This window comes from Eucyclogobius newberryi, unplaced genomic scaffold, assembly GCF_026437365.1.
Source record: "Eucyclogobius newberryi isolate DKJ021-1_F unplaced genomic scaffold, fEucNew1.0.hap1 SCAF_4, whole genome shotgun sequence".
In the NCBI taxonomy this organism is placed as follows: domain Eukaryota; kingdom Metazoa; phylum Chordata; class Actinopteri; order Gobiiformes; family Gobiidae; genus Eucyclogobius; species Eucyclogobius newberryi.
In genome coordinates, this window is record NW_027316056.1 from 32,423,236 (window position 1) to 32,441,362 (window position 18,127).

Genomic DNA, 18,127 nt, shown 5'->3' on the forward strand with positions numbered 1-18,127 from the left:
GCCCCTGACTGACTGGACTTGCACTTTATTGGTCTTTGGTGTTTGGTCTTTGCGCAGTGGCGCGCAGCTCCGGCTCACTCGGCTCCGGCTCACTCGTGTCTGCTCCTCCACAGACTCACGCGGGAAGCGTCCTCTTCACGCGGCGCAGTTTCTTCCCACTCTCAGTGAAGCTGTGGAAGTGTCGGGGGGACACCTGAGTGACAGGGGCATGGATGACAGGCGGACCGCCCTAACCCCGGCTTCTCCATGACCTGCTGAGCGGCTGCCACTGATGCTTTCACCGGAGAGCGGCGTGACCGTGTCCCACCCGCGCAGGAAACACGAGGCTTTCTGCATTTAGCCACAAATGGACCGCGTGCCTCTGGCACTGGCAAAGATGCGCTGGGTCACGCTTCTTGCCGGCTTGACTTTCTGGGGCAAACTCTCTGTTACTAACAGTTTTGACTACACTGAAGCAGACTATGATTATTTTGAAGAAGATAAAACAGATGTCATTGACTACAAAGACCCATGCAAAGCGGGTGAGTAATTTGATTGATGTGTAAACTGTAAATGAGAGTGGGATGGAGGTGACACATGCCTCTGAATGAAAGATGTCAGTCCAGATGTCCATTCCCACTGGTCAGATCCTACGTTAAGTCTGCGTCTTGCCGTGATCCTGCTGCGGATGCCACGTGCAGCCCGCAGTCACCGCGTAAATATGACACGCGCATTCAGAAGTGCGCAGATTGTGGTCTGCGGCTTTGCGCATGCATCCTGATGATATTAAATCCATCATCAGCAGAAGACCAAGCCAACTAAAGCACAGACTTTGAATGTCATCATTCAGAACATAAACCTTTCCACATTTAGTCACGCAGGCGCATCCACGCAACAACTTTAAATATCCCCCTAGACCAGAGAGGCTGTCACTGAAGGAGAGAGGCAGAGGGACAACCAGAAATAAAACCCTTATAATCACCATTAACCAAACTGTTTTTATGTTTAATTTCAGCCCTATAACCAGAGCAGTTACATATTAACATTAGTTTATTGTCTTAATAACGGTGGGTGAGATATGTGTGACAGCCACATTTGGGCACACGCCTCAGAACATGTGTGTTCAGTGTTCCATGTTGTTGTGGTGATGACACGCTGAGATAAAAGCCGCGTTCCCTGACACTCGGAGGTGCATTCCTCACACAGCACGCTCACAAACCTGGCACCGCTCGGACACACACTGCCCTCCTGTAGCCGTGGCCTCTGACTTGACTGGACCTTATGTGCCACTGTGACTGCGCTGAAGCTCACCGTTCACACACGTTCAGTCTGTTACTGAGCTCCACAGAACGTGTTTTTACCTCCCGGAAAGATGCGTGTGCACAAGGAGGATTTTTAGAGCTACAAAACCACAAATGAGACTGGTGGTGGCTGTGATTTCTCCTGAAGTAATGTTTTCTCAGTGCTCCTATATGGAACTAGTTTAAGTGCATGCGCGACGGGTTCTCATGTTTTTCGAATTATTACGTGAAAGTCCCTGTGGTAAATATGATCGCGGTTTCACATGAGTCGAGTTGCAGTTTGTGAAGAAAAACAGCAAAACGAAAGTTGAAAATGACAGGAAGTAGTGAGCTCTAGAACAGAGTCTGTCTATGTCATCAATAAGCGACAGTGAATAATCATCATGTTCACAGTGCGTTTGAGTGAAATTTAACATGTCATGTGCACTTTTACGCTCTTCCTGCTGCTTATATTACGATTATTATGATTGCTTTCTGGTTTGGTAAGTTAAACAAGCACTCAATTTATAGTATTGGATGTTTAAAGTCTATATGAAATGTTAGAATACACACGTTTCACTAAAACACAATTATATTTCAGATTTGACTGAGCATTTTGCCCATTTGCTCCCAGTTTGACCATTTTTGTCAAGCTTATAATTGCACTTCCTGGTTGGACCTGGGCAGCGAATATGACATAGGTAGAGGCGATTCTGCAACTGTTACCTATAGCAACCGGACTGTAAACAAGATGTGACAAGCAGTAATGCCATATAACACATTTGCTTTGTTGAATGATTGTTTCAACGGTCAGAAAAGTGTGCGTCCGAATGTCCACACTCTGACCTACAGAGGGCGCTGTTTAGGGCTCAGGCCATTTCGAGTTTCGAATGTTCAGCGGGTGAAAAACGAGTGAATGCACCGTGAAAAGTAGGGTCCAGCGATCAGTATAGACCACAATGCTTTGCGAGAGAAAAGCAGAAAAGCTGCTAAAACGCACTGTTGACTCAAGAATATTATTATTATTTATTTCAATTGTGTATTATTTAAGTTAACATAAATCACAATCGAGAAGGAAGAAAAAAAATATATAAATATCTGCCCCGATGAACAGAACAGTCCTAAATAAACCGCAAAGTTGCTAGCGTTAGCCGCTTAGCTTAGCATGAGCCGCCGTCACAGGCAGAATAATCCGGTCCGTTTGTTGTTGAATGTGAGATCCATGACTATTAGTCCATAAATATGTGAGTATTTATCAGATTTTACTAGTATTTTTACAGAAATCCATTTTTTATCTGAGTTTCGCTGACTTTTCCCTCCCATTTGGACGCCAGAGTCACATGACCTGCGGTGAGGAGGAAGTAGTGAGCTCAGTGTCCGAATTGCGCTGTAGAGTCTGGTTTAAGAGTGCAGGACTGTGGAGGGAAGGACGGGTCAGGGGACGAGTGCGGACGTTGTGGTTTTCAATGGCGCGTCGCCCTTTGATGACATCACAGAGAGATTCCGTTGTAGGACTTAGCACCCGCTTCCCGCACCTGCTTAAACATTTATTTTCCAAAACGTCTTCACAAACTACAAATTAACGGTCCTAAAGTTATGTATATTTATCACAGGTGCGATTCCACCAAACCAAAGCGTAATTAGAGGAGTTAAATGAAGTGACTTTAAACTGGTCAATAGTTTGAATAAACATGTGAGGTGAGGATGGGCCTGTGCATCGTGAAGGACCTGACGGACACACGCTCAGTCGCCGCGGCGATTAGAACCGTGAAAATGTGCGATTCAAAAATATGTCTAAAAAGTCAGTAGTTAGTTATGCATGAATTGAAGTTGAAGTTAGTTATTTGACTCTCTATAAGATCTGATTGTTCTACATGAAAGTAACAGCTCTAGTGGGACAGTTTTGTTAATGTGCACACGGTAAACACTGAGCCCCCAAAATATTGTTCCAGCTTTAATTTAGGAGATAGTACATATACCCTTCAGTATGAAATATTATAACTAATATAACTGTGCACAAAAGGGGCCAGTAGAGGTCACTATATCAAAATTTAGATAATATCATGTATGTTGTTTTGAAGATATGCCACATTTTCTATATCAAGTATAATGTATAACATATATAGTTTATAACATATACTTTATAGCATTTTAGCGAACAGACTTTTCCCTTGTTCTCCACTTAAGCTTGAACAGAGTTCTCAACACAACGAAAATGCCCATCTGTGGCAAAAAGAGGCAAAAGTGGGCGGGGCAGAAGAATTGAATGAGCACAGTTCATCCACGGCAGACCACGCCCCCTAATATGACGAGCTGCTGGTTGTGTATAAATATCTAGTGATATTTCACATTTGTCTGACACTTAAACCTTAACTAATATGTCAGTCAGAATAAGTCAGAATATGAAAGCGATATAGATTTTGGCACTATCGACACAGCGTCACTACTTTCTGTCCATCTGTGAAGGGTTTTTGCCAAGTCACGCTAAAATGAATAAATATCCTACAGTGAATAGTTATAATGTAATTGTGCCACTGAAAACATGACTTTACAAATGAGGTGAACACTTTGGCGTAGACTGTTGCTAAAGGGAGAACTTTGTTATTCATACGAAACTAAAATATGTAATAAGAAGAAAATAAAGTAATCAACAAGAACAATCTGTTTTACTTCAAATCTAAATTGATCGTTCGTTTATTTTTCCACTTTCACAAAAGTTAGCATTAGCCGCGAGAATCGCTAGCCAACGCTCAGAGCCCGCCGAATCGAACACATTATCACCCAGCGACAACACAACACATCTCTGCGCCGCTTTCCCGTAATCCCGCCGTGTCCAGCTTCAGCGTGCGCGGCTCGTGGAAGCAGCGGCTCATTCCGGGCCTGACCCGGTGGCACGGCTCTGAGTGGCTGGCATTCCGTCTCCTGTTTTTGCTGGGAAAACATAAGGGGGAATATTTGGCTGTCTGCTTATCTCCCCCCGTGGTCCCGCGCTGGTAGACGGGAGAACACACACTTCCAGGCCTTTGTGAAGCGATTTCCCCCGCGTGGGACACGCACACACGCTCGCTCGGACACACAGTTACTACACACTCCTGCAGCGCTCGCTCATTCACCAGGGCTTATCTCTTCCTGGTTGTCTGCATCCTGCCGCTCAGCTGGAGATGTCACGCGCACACGCTAACGCACACGCTAACGCTAACGCACACGCTAACGCACACGCTAACGCTCACGCTCTCCACACTCACTCAGTCATTCATTCTTCCTCCCGAATCACAGTTCACATCAAATCTCGAGCACAGACACAAGTCGCGTCGGTATCGCGTCGCACCTGATGGATGTTCACGCGAGCAGGTACCGAACACGGACGGGCCAAGTGCAAAGTGCAAAGTGCAACGCGATGGGACCACTTATGTTTGTCATTGATGTTATGGTTGTTGTGGGGGGGGGAGAAATGACACGATTTAACGATTATTCTCGATTATTGAGAACAATTGTCGTTCGTTACCGTCGTCTGGAGTGTTACTATTCCTCGAAATTGTGATCAGCTTCAGGAAATTGAACTTTCAGACTGTCAAAATAAAGTGAATGTGACAAACAATAAAAACTACACAATAACGGTGGTTGTCATGAAGATGTTGTTGCTTTGCTAATCCAATCTAATGTTTCTTTGTTTAAATGCGGGTGATTTTAGGGCAAATAACATGTTTAAAAACATCTATCCTTACTTATCTGTGAAGATGAACAGTAAAATGACCTGCTGCCATAAGACAATTAATTACACAATTATTCTGTGAATCGATTATCACAATTATTCAGAAAACGTTTTCGAAGCACATTTTTGTCTTATTAATTCAGTCTATTGTTTATCTAAATGTAACTTTTTTATCTGGCTTTATTTTGACATTCAGAACAGTTTGATTTGGTAAAACTGGTCTCAAACTTGCCGTGTTAGACGACGGGAATGAACGATAATTAAAGATTGCATCGTTGTTTAGTCACGTCTCAGTAATTATGAATTATCATCTTGTTTTTTCTTAATTGTAACTTCGGTGTCGTGACATCTCCAGAGAAACGCTCCACCAGGAAAGCAGCGAGCAATCATGATCCAAGAGTACCGTATTTTCCGGACTATAAGTCGCACCTTTTTTCATAGTTTTTGCCGGGGTGCAACTTATATTTATACTTATATACTTATACTCATACTTATGCTCCAGTGCAACTTATATATGTTCTTTTTCTTCTCTATTATGTATTTTTTTGGCTGGTGCGACTTATACTCCAGAAAATACGGTAAATGTAAAAATCAGAGGATAATCGAGTCTTAGGGTGTGTAGTGTGTGAGGTGTGTAGATGAGTTGTGTGTGCAGTGTGTGAGGTGTGTAGATGAGTTGTGTGTGCAGTGTGTGAGGTGTGTAGATGAGTTGTGTGTGCGGTGTGTGAGGTGTGTAGATGAGTTGTGTGTGCGGTGTGTAGATGAGTTGTATGTGCAGTGTGTGAGGTGTGTAGATGAGTTGTGTGTGCAGTGTGTGAGGTGTGTAGATGAGTTGCATGTGCAGTGTGTGAGGTGTGTAGATGAGTTGTGTGTGCAGTGTGTGAGGTGTGTAGATGAGTTGTGTGTGCAGTGTGTGAGGTGTGTAGATGAGTTGTGTGTGCGGTGTGTAGATGAGTTGTATGTGCAGTGTGTGAGGTGTGTAGATGAGTTGTGTGTGCAGTGTGTGAGGTGTGTAGATGAGTTGCGTGTGCAGTGTGTGAGGTGTGTAGATGAGATGTGTGTGCAGAATGTGAGGTGTGTAGATGAGTTGTGTGTGCAGTGTGCGAGTTGTGTAGATGCCGGTTCTTCTTCTATATTAAACCGGACTTTCCAGAGAAGAGTGTTGCTGCTACGGCCGAAGCTTCCGATGCATTTTGTAGGATTCCCTCCTCAGCACAAAGCCCAGGCTCGCTCTGAGTGGACTGTTTGTTTTGGAGCGTCATTATTCCGGAGCCCGAGAAGCCGTGAGTCAGCAGTGCGGACGTTGTGCCCACCTGCCACACTCTGCTGCTCAATTATTAAATATCTACTTCCCTTTCGCCTCGGGTGGCACATTGTGTCTGTAGCTGAAGAAGGAGCATTGTTTTCTTTCAATATTGTAAATGAAAGTGGCACTTGTGATGTAACTAAGGCTGGAGAAAAGAAATTGATCCATTTTATACATGTTTATGCTTTTTGTGTGTGGCTGATAAGCAGTATTTTACCAACGTCTATGTCAACATTTGAAAATATAGTAAGGTCCACAGTTTCATTCAGATTATGAAAGGGAAATACAGCAAAACATTCATGGCAAAAGTTTCTTGGAGCCCGATTCTGATTAGGATTTTGTCCGGATTGATTTTTCTTTTGCTTTTAAGAGGTAAATAAAATCAGTTTAGTAACCACTTTACTGTGATTGGTTAAATAAGATAAGATACGATAAGATATTCCTTGAATGTCTGTTACAACGCAGTAGATACAGGGGGAAAGGACAGATTATAGGAACACTTTTTTAAAACACAACTCTTAACAAAACTCCTCTCATATCTTAATAGGGAATGGAGGAAAAAAATAAAATAAAAAGATAAAAATAAAATAATAATAAAATAAAATGGTGAAATGGTAAAAATAGCTAGCATAAGACTAAATAATACTAATACTAATGGTAAGTAACAAAACACTCTTATTTACATCAGTTATGTGCACATGAATGTGGCCTTAATTGCTTGTGAGTACGACAGTAATTGCACATGAATATGACGGTATTGCACATGGTTAAGTCAGTATTGCACGTGAATGAATCCATCCGACCAATAGAAGGAGCGGGTGCAACAGTGACATTAGTGCATATACTATTGTCCATTGTTATTGTTCTTGGATTTGAAATGCTTGTTTTCAAATCAGGATTCAGCTGACTTTGCACTTTTTAAACAGATCCTGGAGGATTAGCATCGCAGGGAAGGCTAAAATATGAACTATTACAAGAATTTACATTTGTGGAGCCAGTTTTATACCTGACACACAACTATTCTGCCTTTTCCCCTGCAAACGTGTGTAGACGGTGATGCTAAGCTTTTCTAAACCTAAAGCCTAAACCTAAAACTAAGAATCATGGTCAATACACTCAATAGGTAAATTAAGAAACAAATAAATCATGTTTTCTGTTCATATTCTGCCTGTATGTGGCCAGGCACCACTGCACCTGAGCGTTTTTCCTCGTGAGCGTTCGGATGGATCAAGCCGCTTCCACGGTGATTACTTTAGAGCAAATCCTCATCGGGCAGAGATAAGCTCTTTGTGATTCCACTGTCACATTTACAATAGAACCTCAAGTGCTGAACGTGCATCAGCGTTGAAGAAGTGAGCGAACGGAACTAAACATTTGTTTTATCATACGACACACTTTGTTGTTGCTGCTGTTTCTGCTCTTTCTCTGGTGGGGTTCATTTGGCAGTTAAAACCACCATTAAAACACCTTTCAGTTAAAGTCTGTCCCATGTTACAGTTAAAATCCCCCCAACTTTAATACGAAACACTCAAAAAGAAGAGATTGAGATTGTTTTATAAAGTTATGCTATAAAATGTAGATTGCTGCTTCAAATCTGTTTACACTTTAAGTTATAATTTCAGATTTTATTCATTTAAAAAGCTACATCACATCATAATGTCAAATGGACTTTCTATCGAGACATACGTTCACGTGTGGGCTCAATATGAATGTGCAATGATTGAGATGTGCAATAATGAGGACTGTGCAATGACGTAATCTGTGCAATGTGTTATTTGTATGTATGAAATGTTGTGACCTCCTTGGGACAAAGGTCGGAAATTAGCTTTCGGCTGCAATCCGGGCGGGTTTAGTGCCATTTGCACGCACTGTCCTGTTCAAATAAATAAATACGTTTCCATGGAGACGTGGCTCGGTGCAGGACTGTACTGTCTGTATGTGACCGTGTGCCGCTGCAGTGCCCTGTGAAGGTGAACAGCACGCCTCCTGCTCAGCACGCCGGAGTCCTCCCGGGACGTCCTGGGGTTCGGGGATCAATAGCTTCCCTCCTGAACTCCATTCTCTGCGCTCGCACTCTGGCTCGACTCTGCCCTATTAATGGTGCTATGGATTTACAGAAGCCTGGCAATCAATGGGCACAGCTATGTTCATTTTCTTTTCCCTTTTTCGTTTGTCACTTGCTCATATTTGGAGAACTTGGAGTGCTTGATAATTGACTGTAGAGACCAACTCAGGCTAAAGAAATGCATGTTGTTTAATGTGTAATCCTTCTGCTCTAAAAGATGTATCCTAGCATATGATGTCTCCACGATATGGTATTTATAGTTTGGCTCTTTGGAGGTTTGATATCTTCACGTTCGGGCTGGCTGAGTGATGGAAATCAAACCATGATCTCCCATCTGCTTTTTGGGTGATGTCGTCACATTGTGATTCACTATTTCTGCAGCTTTCCCTCCCTCTCCTTCTATCGATCAGCCGCTTTAAGACTCTGAATGAGTGACAGCTGGATTTAACTCATTACAGTGAAGTTTCAGAAGAAGCCAATGACTTTATTTACCTCCTAAAGGCAGTTGAAAAAAACGTCTATAGACCAGATGACTACAATTGAATATTTTTCTACAATAGAAAAAAAATGTAATCTTTTGCCATATTGCCCACATTTAAGGTCATTTTTTTCCGGACTAATCTCATCCTTGGGGCAACTCAATGTTTCACAATGTTAACTAGTAAACTTCAGAGTTACGTCAGGCCAACCAGATTAAACAGTTGAACAGACGTCATTCTCTCTCTTTCTGCAGAGGGACAAATAATGCTGTCTTCAAAACCTCTCTACGTCAAATTGCTCTCCATGGACTCAGAATGATCGATGCCTCATCAGCCTCGTCGCAGGCGGTGTGTCTTAAATAATCAATCTGACCCTTCGTCTGGGAGGCAGGAGAGTCTCCACACAATAGAAAATCATTTCTCCTTCTATCTTAATTGGTAATTTACACATTCTGTTGGATTGTTTAAGTTCCTCCACATCCTAAACAATGGCATAGCTTTAAAAATAATGGCACTGCACCACCTCCTCTTTCCCTCCGGTGGCTGCTCTGATTAGCTGAATGGCAAGCGGGTCCCATGCCATTGTGAATGTCTCCGTGTGTGTCTTTAATCCCTGCGGAGGGCCATAACTCAGCTCCGTTAATCTTTGTGATGTTATCCTCACTATTGTTGAAGAGTGGAAATGAATGTGTCCGAACAAGAGTCCCATCGCTCACAGAAACACAATGATTATGATTACTTATGAAGCGTTGTTACAGATCGTAGATAAACTGTTCTGTTCTGCACAACTCTATAGACTGTAGTCGTGCAGTTGTAACAGACTGGACGAGTAGAGGTGGGCGATACTGGCAAAAGTGAATCTTAGTATTTTTTATGATCCCAAATTGATATTCAAACACAATTTAAAAACGACACCCGACATGTGAAAGAAGAGAAAAACGGTCTTGAACAGAAACCATGAGTAAACCATGCCACATTAAAACATTGGCTTAACAATAAATTAATTGTCTTGAGCAGAAGTCTAAAACCGCCCTCAAATTTGGAAGTTTGTTTCGTTTCCCATTAACCTGTGGAACAAACGTGGGGACAAACAGGTGCTCAGGGACCTGCAGCGTTTGGTGAACAGCTCTGCACAGGCTGGCACAAACGGAGGAGAGCCAGTGTCAAAAGCCGTATAAAGTATGCTATAAGAGCCTTCTTCCCAATCTAATCTTTAATCCTGAACATGTGAAACAATCGTGGCCACTGTATTTCACTTCACCACCTGATTCAGGGTTAACCCACTATTTGACCCTCCACAGGGTGTAACGACAAAGCATGCACCGTACGTGTTTTAGGCTTTAAATTATTGTTCAAATTATTATTATTATTATACGATTCAAATATTATTAACAAACCAAAAATCAAACCAATAAACACAAAAAATCCTCAAAACACTTTCCTCACTGTCCCATAAAGCATGCATCAAAGTAGTGTTGGAATTTTGACATTTCCGACACAATTTCTGCTAATACCCATTTTGTAATAAAACATATCGAGACTTTTGTGCGGTATAAATGTACCCGAGGTTCTTTGGACAAACAAACATACAGTTGAGACTTTTACTAATGCTGTTTTAGACTTATTTATACTGTTTTGATGTCACAACTAGAAAAACTGTGCTGTTGAAAAAACATGGAGCTTGTTTTGCACAAAAAAATGAATGTGTTTTGTTTTTAATTATTGTTTACAATTTTCTTTTTCATCAGAACAAAGAACAACAAAAAGAGGGAATACAATAAAAGCACAATCAAAACAAACAAAATGGGGGAAAAAACCACAGACATAAGTTAAAGGAGCAAAGGTTGAAAATAAGGGAGTGGCTTAAATAATATATGTATATAAACACATACTCATATATATACATACACAAAGAAGAATTACTGAGTATCAAGTTCAAGATAATTGTCCCATTTTGACCATTGTCTTTTAATTTTGTCCATTTTTAAGTTGAGTCCTGAATGTGTTTTATTTTCAAAGATGTTATGGCCCATAGCTTTTATTAAACAGGACAGTAAAGCGTGAAATGGCTGATTTAGTCTTTTAAAACATGAAACCCAAACCCAAACGCATGATAAGATGTCTTCCTATATTTAGATTGATAGAAAAGTAACATAAGAAAACATCACATGCGTCAATCACAGCATCAAAAAGAGAAAACATCCACATCAAAGTCAGCATTATGAAAATACACTCCTTCTGTAAATAATACTTTCCCATGATCCCAATTCAAATCATTCACATTTTTCGTCTCACACTAAACTACTGTCCTTATGTGTTACTTTTGGCAGCTGTGTTCTGGGGCGATATTGCTCTGGACGAGGAGGACCTTCAGATGTTCCACGTGGACCGGACGGTGGACCTGACCCGGCAGAAGCACACGCACTCGGGACACACAACGGGTGAGCGGCGCTGGCGTCTCAGTCGTAGCAAGTGTGCCCCAAATCTATGCCCAAAGTGCACACGGCTGCATCGTGTTTTCCTGCCGATGGGACAGAACCTGCGGTCGATCTTTATCATCGTTTCACATGGTCTAGTGCCGGTTTGTGAAAAAAAAGTAGCAAAATAAATAGCACGGGATCCCTCTGCCGAGCCATCGTGCCATCAGAAACGCAGGGATAATCGGTTTATGCCAACGTATTTCACCGGCAAGTGCTAGAATTCTGCTGCGGCCCGGTCATATTGATTTTGTGAGAAGCCGCAATTGTTTTTTGTCTTTACTGCGCCTTGTGCCTTTTTATACACAGACAAATTGTTCCCAAATGTCATGTCAGTCGGTTCAGATATCGCAGCTTTTGACCTGCTTTTACTGACTTTACTGGCTTATAATGGGCAGCCAGCGTCCTCAATGCAAGCAATAAAAGCACAAAATCACCCAAAAAACGTAATAATCATAATTAGTGTAGCTCTACTGCTGTACACACGCCTTACACACACTTACAGACGATGTTTGACCAGTTGTTAGCGCCACAGCTGACACAGTGGAGATCGGAACTGTTGTGATATTCGAGCGGTTTATGCGGATTTCTTTTGGCATTTATGTTTGTTTACATCAGGGCAAGAGCCAAGATGGCCGCATGAGCCCAGTTACACGCAACCGACGCGTTGTTCTGTCAGTTAAAAAGCATAATTTAATAAAATAAAGGTTTTATCAGTGTGATTTATGTGGATATTGATACCTTGTTTACAGTATGGTTGCTAGGTAACAGTTGTGGAATCACCTTTATTTACGCCACATCTGCTGCTCTTTTCCAAACAGGAAGTACAAATATAACAAACATGATCAAAATTGTCAAACTGGGGGGAAGTAATACAATCCGGTTCAGTACATTTAAGTGAAATGTGTAGTTTGAGTATAAAAATCAATTGTACGTAAAAGTACTGCTGTTAAACCGTAAAAGTCGGTAGTTGTTAATCCATGTTTAAACTGGCGCTCACAAATCCACAAACTGCTACAAATTCACATTCAATCCGCTTTAATCCCTAAACGTTGCGCACATGGTTCTTTTTTTCTGTTTTCGTAATCGATAAAAATGTTTTACGACTAGATGCAGACAGCATGCAGCGGTCAGATTTTGTCACACGGTACGGACTGTATGTAAAACTGCAAATTACACATTATTGTAACTGTAATATGGCTAGAATCACACTCAATTTAAAGCACATTTGAAAATCTACACCAATAAACGCAAATACCAGACAAATGTGTTTCGTTATTACAGTAGTAACCGCACTTTCTGCCCGTCACGTTCTGTTCCTCGCACACCAATCACCCGGCAACCTTGCGAAACGGCAGCATTGTTTTAGAGGAAGTTAAGAGGAGCCATCTGAGGATATCAACATTTATTGTGCTTTGTTTTGGCTCTGATTCTTGGCTCTCGCGTCTCGTCAGGTGGCCGTGGAGAACAGGAACACCAAATCTCAAAGAAAAAAGGAGCGTTATACCTGCTGCTGGAGAAGTTAAGGAAACGTGGCTTTGGTAAGTGCACGATTTATGTGAATGTGCACGAAATAATCACGTTCAGCTGTGATTTTTTGCAATACCGTATTTTCCAGACTATAAGCGGCACCTTTTTTCATAGTTTTGGCCGGGGTGCGACTTATACTCCAGAGTGACTTATATGTGACATTATTTGTTATTTTCACACTGGCAACAACAAGAGGGCGCTCTAGGCTCTAAGTGACGCAGAAGAAGAATCAGCACTTTATCTACCTTCGGAGTTTGTGGAGTTGTTTAGAAGTGACACAGAGGAAGAAGTTATAGTTATCTGAATAACCGTTAATATGTTACGTTAACATACCAGACACTTACCACAGTTCGTTGTCTGTGCGTCATGCAGCTGAAGGTGTTAGCGTTAGCATACGTACACCTATTCACCATGTTCTCTCATCTGTTATTATTTTATATTGCAATTCAAGATGAAATTGTTCTTGGTCTTGGATTTTATCAAATAAATTTCCTCACAAAATGCGACTTATACTCCAGTGCGACTTATAGTCCGGAAAATACGGTAAATGTGCACTATACGCTACGTTTTGACCTTGTTCTCAATTGTCGTTTTGATGAATCCGTCGCACAAACTGTCGTCGCAAATGTTCCTGCCTTGTTTTACCAGACCACCCCGAAAAGAACAATAATACAAAAGAATCGTCCAGAGCAAAGAGCGCCGGTGTGAGCGCCGCGAGGACGGCGGAGGAAGGCGGCGCCGCGAAGAGTCGTTTCCCTCGTGCAGCCACCTCCAGAGCCGAGAGGATATGGCCCGGGGGAGTCATCCCGTACATCATCGGAGGAAACTTCACCGGTAAGCCACTCCTCCGCACCACCTGTGACATGCTGAGGGGGCGCGAGTGTGTAAAGCGGGGGTCTGTGCATGTCCAGGCAGTCAGAGGGCCATGTTCAAGCAGGCCATGCGCCACTGGGAGAAGCAGACCTGCGTGACCTTCATCGAGAAGAGCGACGAGGAGAGCTACATCGTGTTCACCTACAGGCCCTGCGGGTGAGTGCTGCACATGCTCAGTGTACTACGTGTGCGCGTGCGTGCGTGTGTGTGAGTGCCTAGAGTGCAGGAGTGACCTTGTCAGTGAGAGACGATACGGTCACTCAACAATGGCTCCACTTTCCTTCCTGTCCTGCTCCCGTTTCCCCGTCCCACCAATCACAGCTTTGTCCCACTGTTTGCATGTTGTGCGTTTGACTCGCATGCAGCTCCAGTGCATTGTTCTGTGTACTGAGGGGTCATAGTGTGTTTTTACAGTGGTCGCGCTCCACTCGTGGTTTACAGTGCCGGTCAAACTACGTGAGCTGAGGCCGTTGCACACGTGTGTTGGGATGGAGCATGTTGTAGGCATCGTGTGTTACAGGCGTGTGTGTTCAGTGTGGGGTAAAGCAATGACAACGATTGAGGTGAAAACTGAAAGTGCTGCATAAAAGATTACCTCTCTACTCCAGTGACTCCTACGAGCTCAGAGGATATCTTTAATCAGATTTGTTAGCCTGGCACGGATGTCTCAGTAAACAACAAAAAGAAACGTGTGTGTGTTTGTGTGTGTGTGTGTGTGTGTGTTTCCCTCTGCTGCGGTGTGTGAATTCTCACAGCAGTTGCTTATAAAGCAGCACTTTTATCAAAGATGTTGTTGCTAATAACTCCTGATATTTTGCCTCCGGTGGCCACAGCACAGCAGAGGAAATCCTGATCGTGTTTGTCTTGTGTGTGTTGGTTTAAACATTGTTTTGGCTGCTTTCCTTGGGTAAATTGCCCTTAAGTATCTAACGTTATCTCTCGACTTTCAACTTCCCCCGAATTCTCATTAGGTGTTGTTCCTATGTGGGTCGCCGTGGCAATGGGCCCCAGGCCATCTCCATCGGGAAGAACTGTGACAAGTTCGGCATTGTGGTGCACGAACTGGGCCACGTCATTGGCTTCTGGCACGAGCACACACGGCCGGACCGGGACAACCACGTGACTATTATCCGGGACAACATCCAGCCAGGTGACAGATCTGATCTGATCATGTCCACAACATTACCCACACCACAGAATACCGTGTTTCCCAGTCTATAAGTCGCACTTTTTTTCATAGTTTTTGCCGGGGTGCGACTTATACTCCAGAGCGACTTATGTGACATTATTTGTTATTTTCACACTAACAACAACAAGAGGGCGCTCTAGGCTCTAAGCGACGCAGAAGAAGAATCAGCACTTCCTCTACCTCTGGAGTTTGTGGAGTTGTTTAGAAGTGACACAGAGGAAGAAGAATTCAGTGGATTTAGTGATTTGGTGTAAAACTGATGCTTTGGTAAACTTGTTAGCATGTTCTTTATGCTAGAGTTATCTGAATAACTGTGAGTATGTTACGTTAACATACCAGACACTTACCACAGTTCTGTCTGTGCCTCATGTAGCTGAAGGTGTTAGCGTTAGCATACGTACACCTATTCACCATGTTCTCTCATCTGTTATTATTTTAAATTGTATTTCAAGAAGAAATGTTTGTTCTTGGTCTTGGATTTTATCAAATAAATTTCCCCCAAAAATGCCACTTATACTCCAGTGCGACTTATAGTCTAGAAAATACGGTATATGTTTATGTCATGTATATGTACAGTATGTATATGTAATATGTACAGTTCCAGTGCGGTCAGTGTGATAAAATGAATATAATTGACCTTCCTTAAATCCATATAGTGGTCGTATGAGACTGAATGCGATGTTCATGAATGTCGCATGTTTCCAGGTCAGGAGTATAACTTCCTCAAAATGGAGCCAGGGGAGGTCAACTCTCTTGGGGAGCCGTATGATTTTGACAGCATCATGCACTACGCCAGGAACACCTTCTCACGGTCAGTTTTTAGCTCAAATAAATAATTAAAATCATCCACAACACGCTACTGTAAGTCTGTTCACTGTGACACGCTCAAAGTGAAAATGTGTTGAGAAAGTTCATCTATTTAGATAGTTTGTGTTCCTGAAGCTGGTGATAAACATCCTTTTCTTTCACTTGAACTCTTTGGACTATTCAAACTATGTAATGAAGCATGCTCTTGAAATGAGTCATCGTGTGTCTCAGGAAGCTTTATTGTGTTTTTGTGTCTTTGTTTTTGGAGTAACAGATGTTTGTGTTGGTTGTTTTTTCCACATAAAGGGGCATGTTCCTGGATACCATCCTCCCCTCCAGAGATGAGAGCGGAGTGCGTCCCGCGATAGGCCAGAGGACGAGGCTCAGTAAAGGAGACATTGCACAGGCAAGAAAGCTGTATAGATGTCCAGGTACTGACGTGTTTACTCTCTGACCACTGAGACCAGACTGTGACCAGGACCGAGACCAGGACCAGGACCAAAACCAACGCCGAGACAGAGACAGAGACAGAGACAGAGACTGTGACCCAGACTGTGACCCAGACCAGGACCGAAACCAGGACCAAGACCGAGGCTGAGACTGTGACCGAAGCCGAAACTGTGACCAGGACTGTGACCCAGACTGTGACCCAGACTGTGACCAGGACCAGGACCGAGACAAGGACTGAGACCGAGACCAAGGCCGAGACTGAGACAGAGACTGAGACCAGACTGTGACCCAGACCAGGACCGAGGCCGAGACCAGGACCGAGACTGTGACCCAGACCAGGACTGAGACCAGGACCGAGATAGAGACAGAGATTTAGCCCAGACTGTGACCGAGACAGAAACTGAGACCAGGACCGAGACCAGGACCGAGACCAAGACCGAGACCAAGACCGAGATCAAGACCAGGATCGAGACCGAGGCCAAGACTGTGACTGAGACCGAGGGTGAGACCAAGACCAAGACTGTCTGTGTGTTCTGGGGCTACAGCAGTGGCATTCTTACTGCTTTGCACATACACATAATACACATAATACACATAATACACATCATACACATCATACACATCATACACATCATACACATCATAGACATCATAGACATCATAGACATCATACACATCATACACATCATAGACATCATACACATCACACACATCATACACATAATGTACATCATACACATAATGTACATCACACACATCACACACCTCATACACATCACACACATCATACACATCATACACATAATGCACATCATACCCATCATACACATCATAGACATCATACACATCATACACATAATGTACATCATACACATAATGTACATCACACACATCACACACATCATACACATCACACACATCATACACATCACACACATCACACACCTCATACACATCACACACATCAAACACATCATACACATAATGTACATCATACACATAATGTACATCACACACATCACACACCTCATACACATCACACACATCAAACACATCATACACATCATACACATCATAGACATCATACACATACACATCATACACATAATGTACATCACACACATCACACACATAATACACATCATACACATCATAGACATCATACACATAGACATCATACACATAATGTACATCATACGCATCATACACATCATACACATTATACACATCACACACATCACACACATCACACACATCATACACATCACACACATCACACACATCACACACATCATACACATCATACACATCACACACATCACACACATCACACACATCACACACATCATACACATCACACACATCACACACATCACACACATCACACACATCACACACATCACACACATCACACACATCACACACATCACACACATCACACACATCATACACATCACACACATCATACACATCACACACATCACACACATCATACACATCACACACATCACACACATCATACACATCACACACATCATACACATCATACACATCACACACATCACACACATCACACACATCACACACATCACACACATCACACACATCACACACATCACACACATCACACACATCACACACATCACACACATCACACACATCACACACATCACACACATCACACACATCACACACATCACACACATCACACACATCACACACATCACACACATCACACACATCACACACATCAAACACATCACACACATCACACACATCACACACATCACACACATCACACACATCACACACATCACACACATCACACACATCACACACATCACACACATCACACACATCACACACATCACACACATCACACACATCACACACATCACACACATCACACACATCACACACATCACACACATCACACACATCACACACATCACACACATCACACACATCACACACATCACA

General features: G+C 42.7%; 1 protein-coding gene across 1 annotated transcript in view; it reads left to right on the forward strand.

The window, feature by feature from the left end:
- Positions 1-18,127, forward strand: part of tll1 (tolloid-like 1) — a 72,029-nt gene that overhangs the window by 1,936 nt on the left and 51,966 nt on the right. Inside the window, exons 2-9 of the mRNA XM_072463447.1 lie at positions 114-521; positions 11,152-11,262; positions 12,753-12,839; positions 13,477-13,662; positions 13,740-13,857; positions 14,673-14,851; positions 15,596-15,701; positions 16,004-16,128. Coding sequence (XP_072319548.1) covers positions 347-521; positions 11,152-11,262; positions 12,753-12,839; positions 13,477-13,662; positions 13,740-13,857; positions 14,673-14,851; positions 15,596-15,701; positions 16,004-16,128 — 1,087 coding nt within the window. The 5' untranslated portion in view covers positions 114-346. The remainder of the gene's footprint in view (positions 1-113; positions 522-11,151; positions 11,263-12,752; positions 12,840-13,476; positions 13,663-13,739; positions 13,858-14,672; positions 14,852-15,595; positions 15,702-16,003; positions 16,129-18,127) is intronic.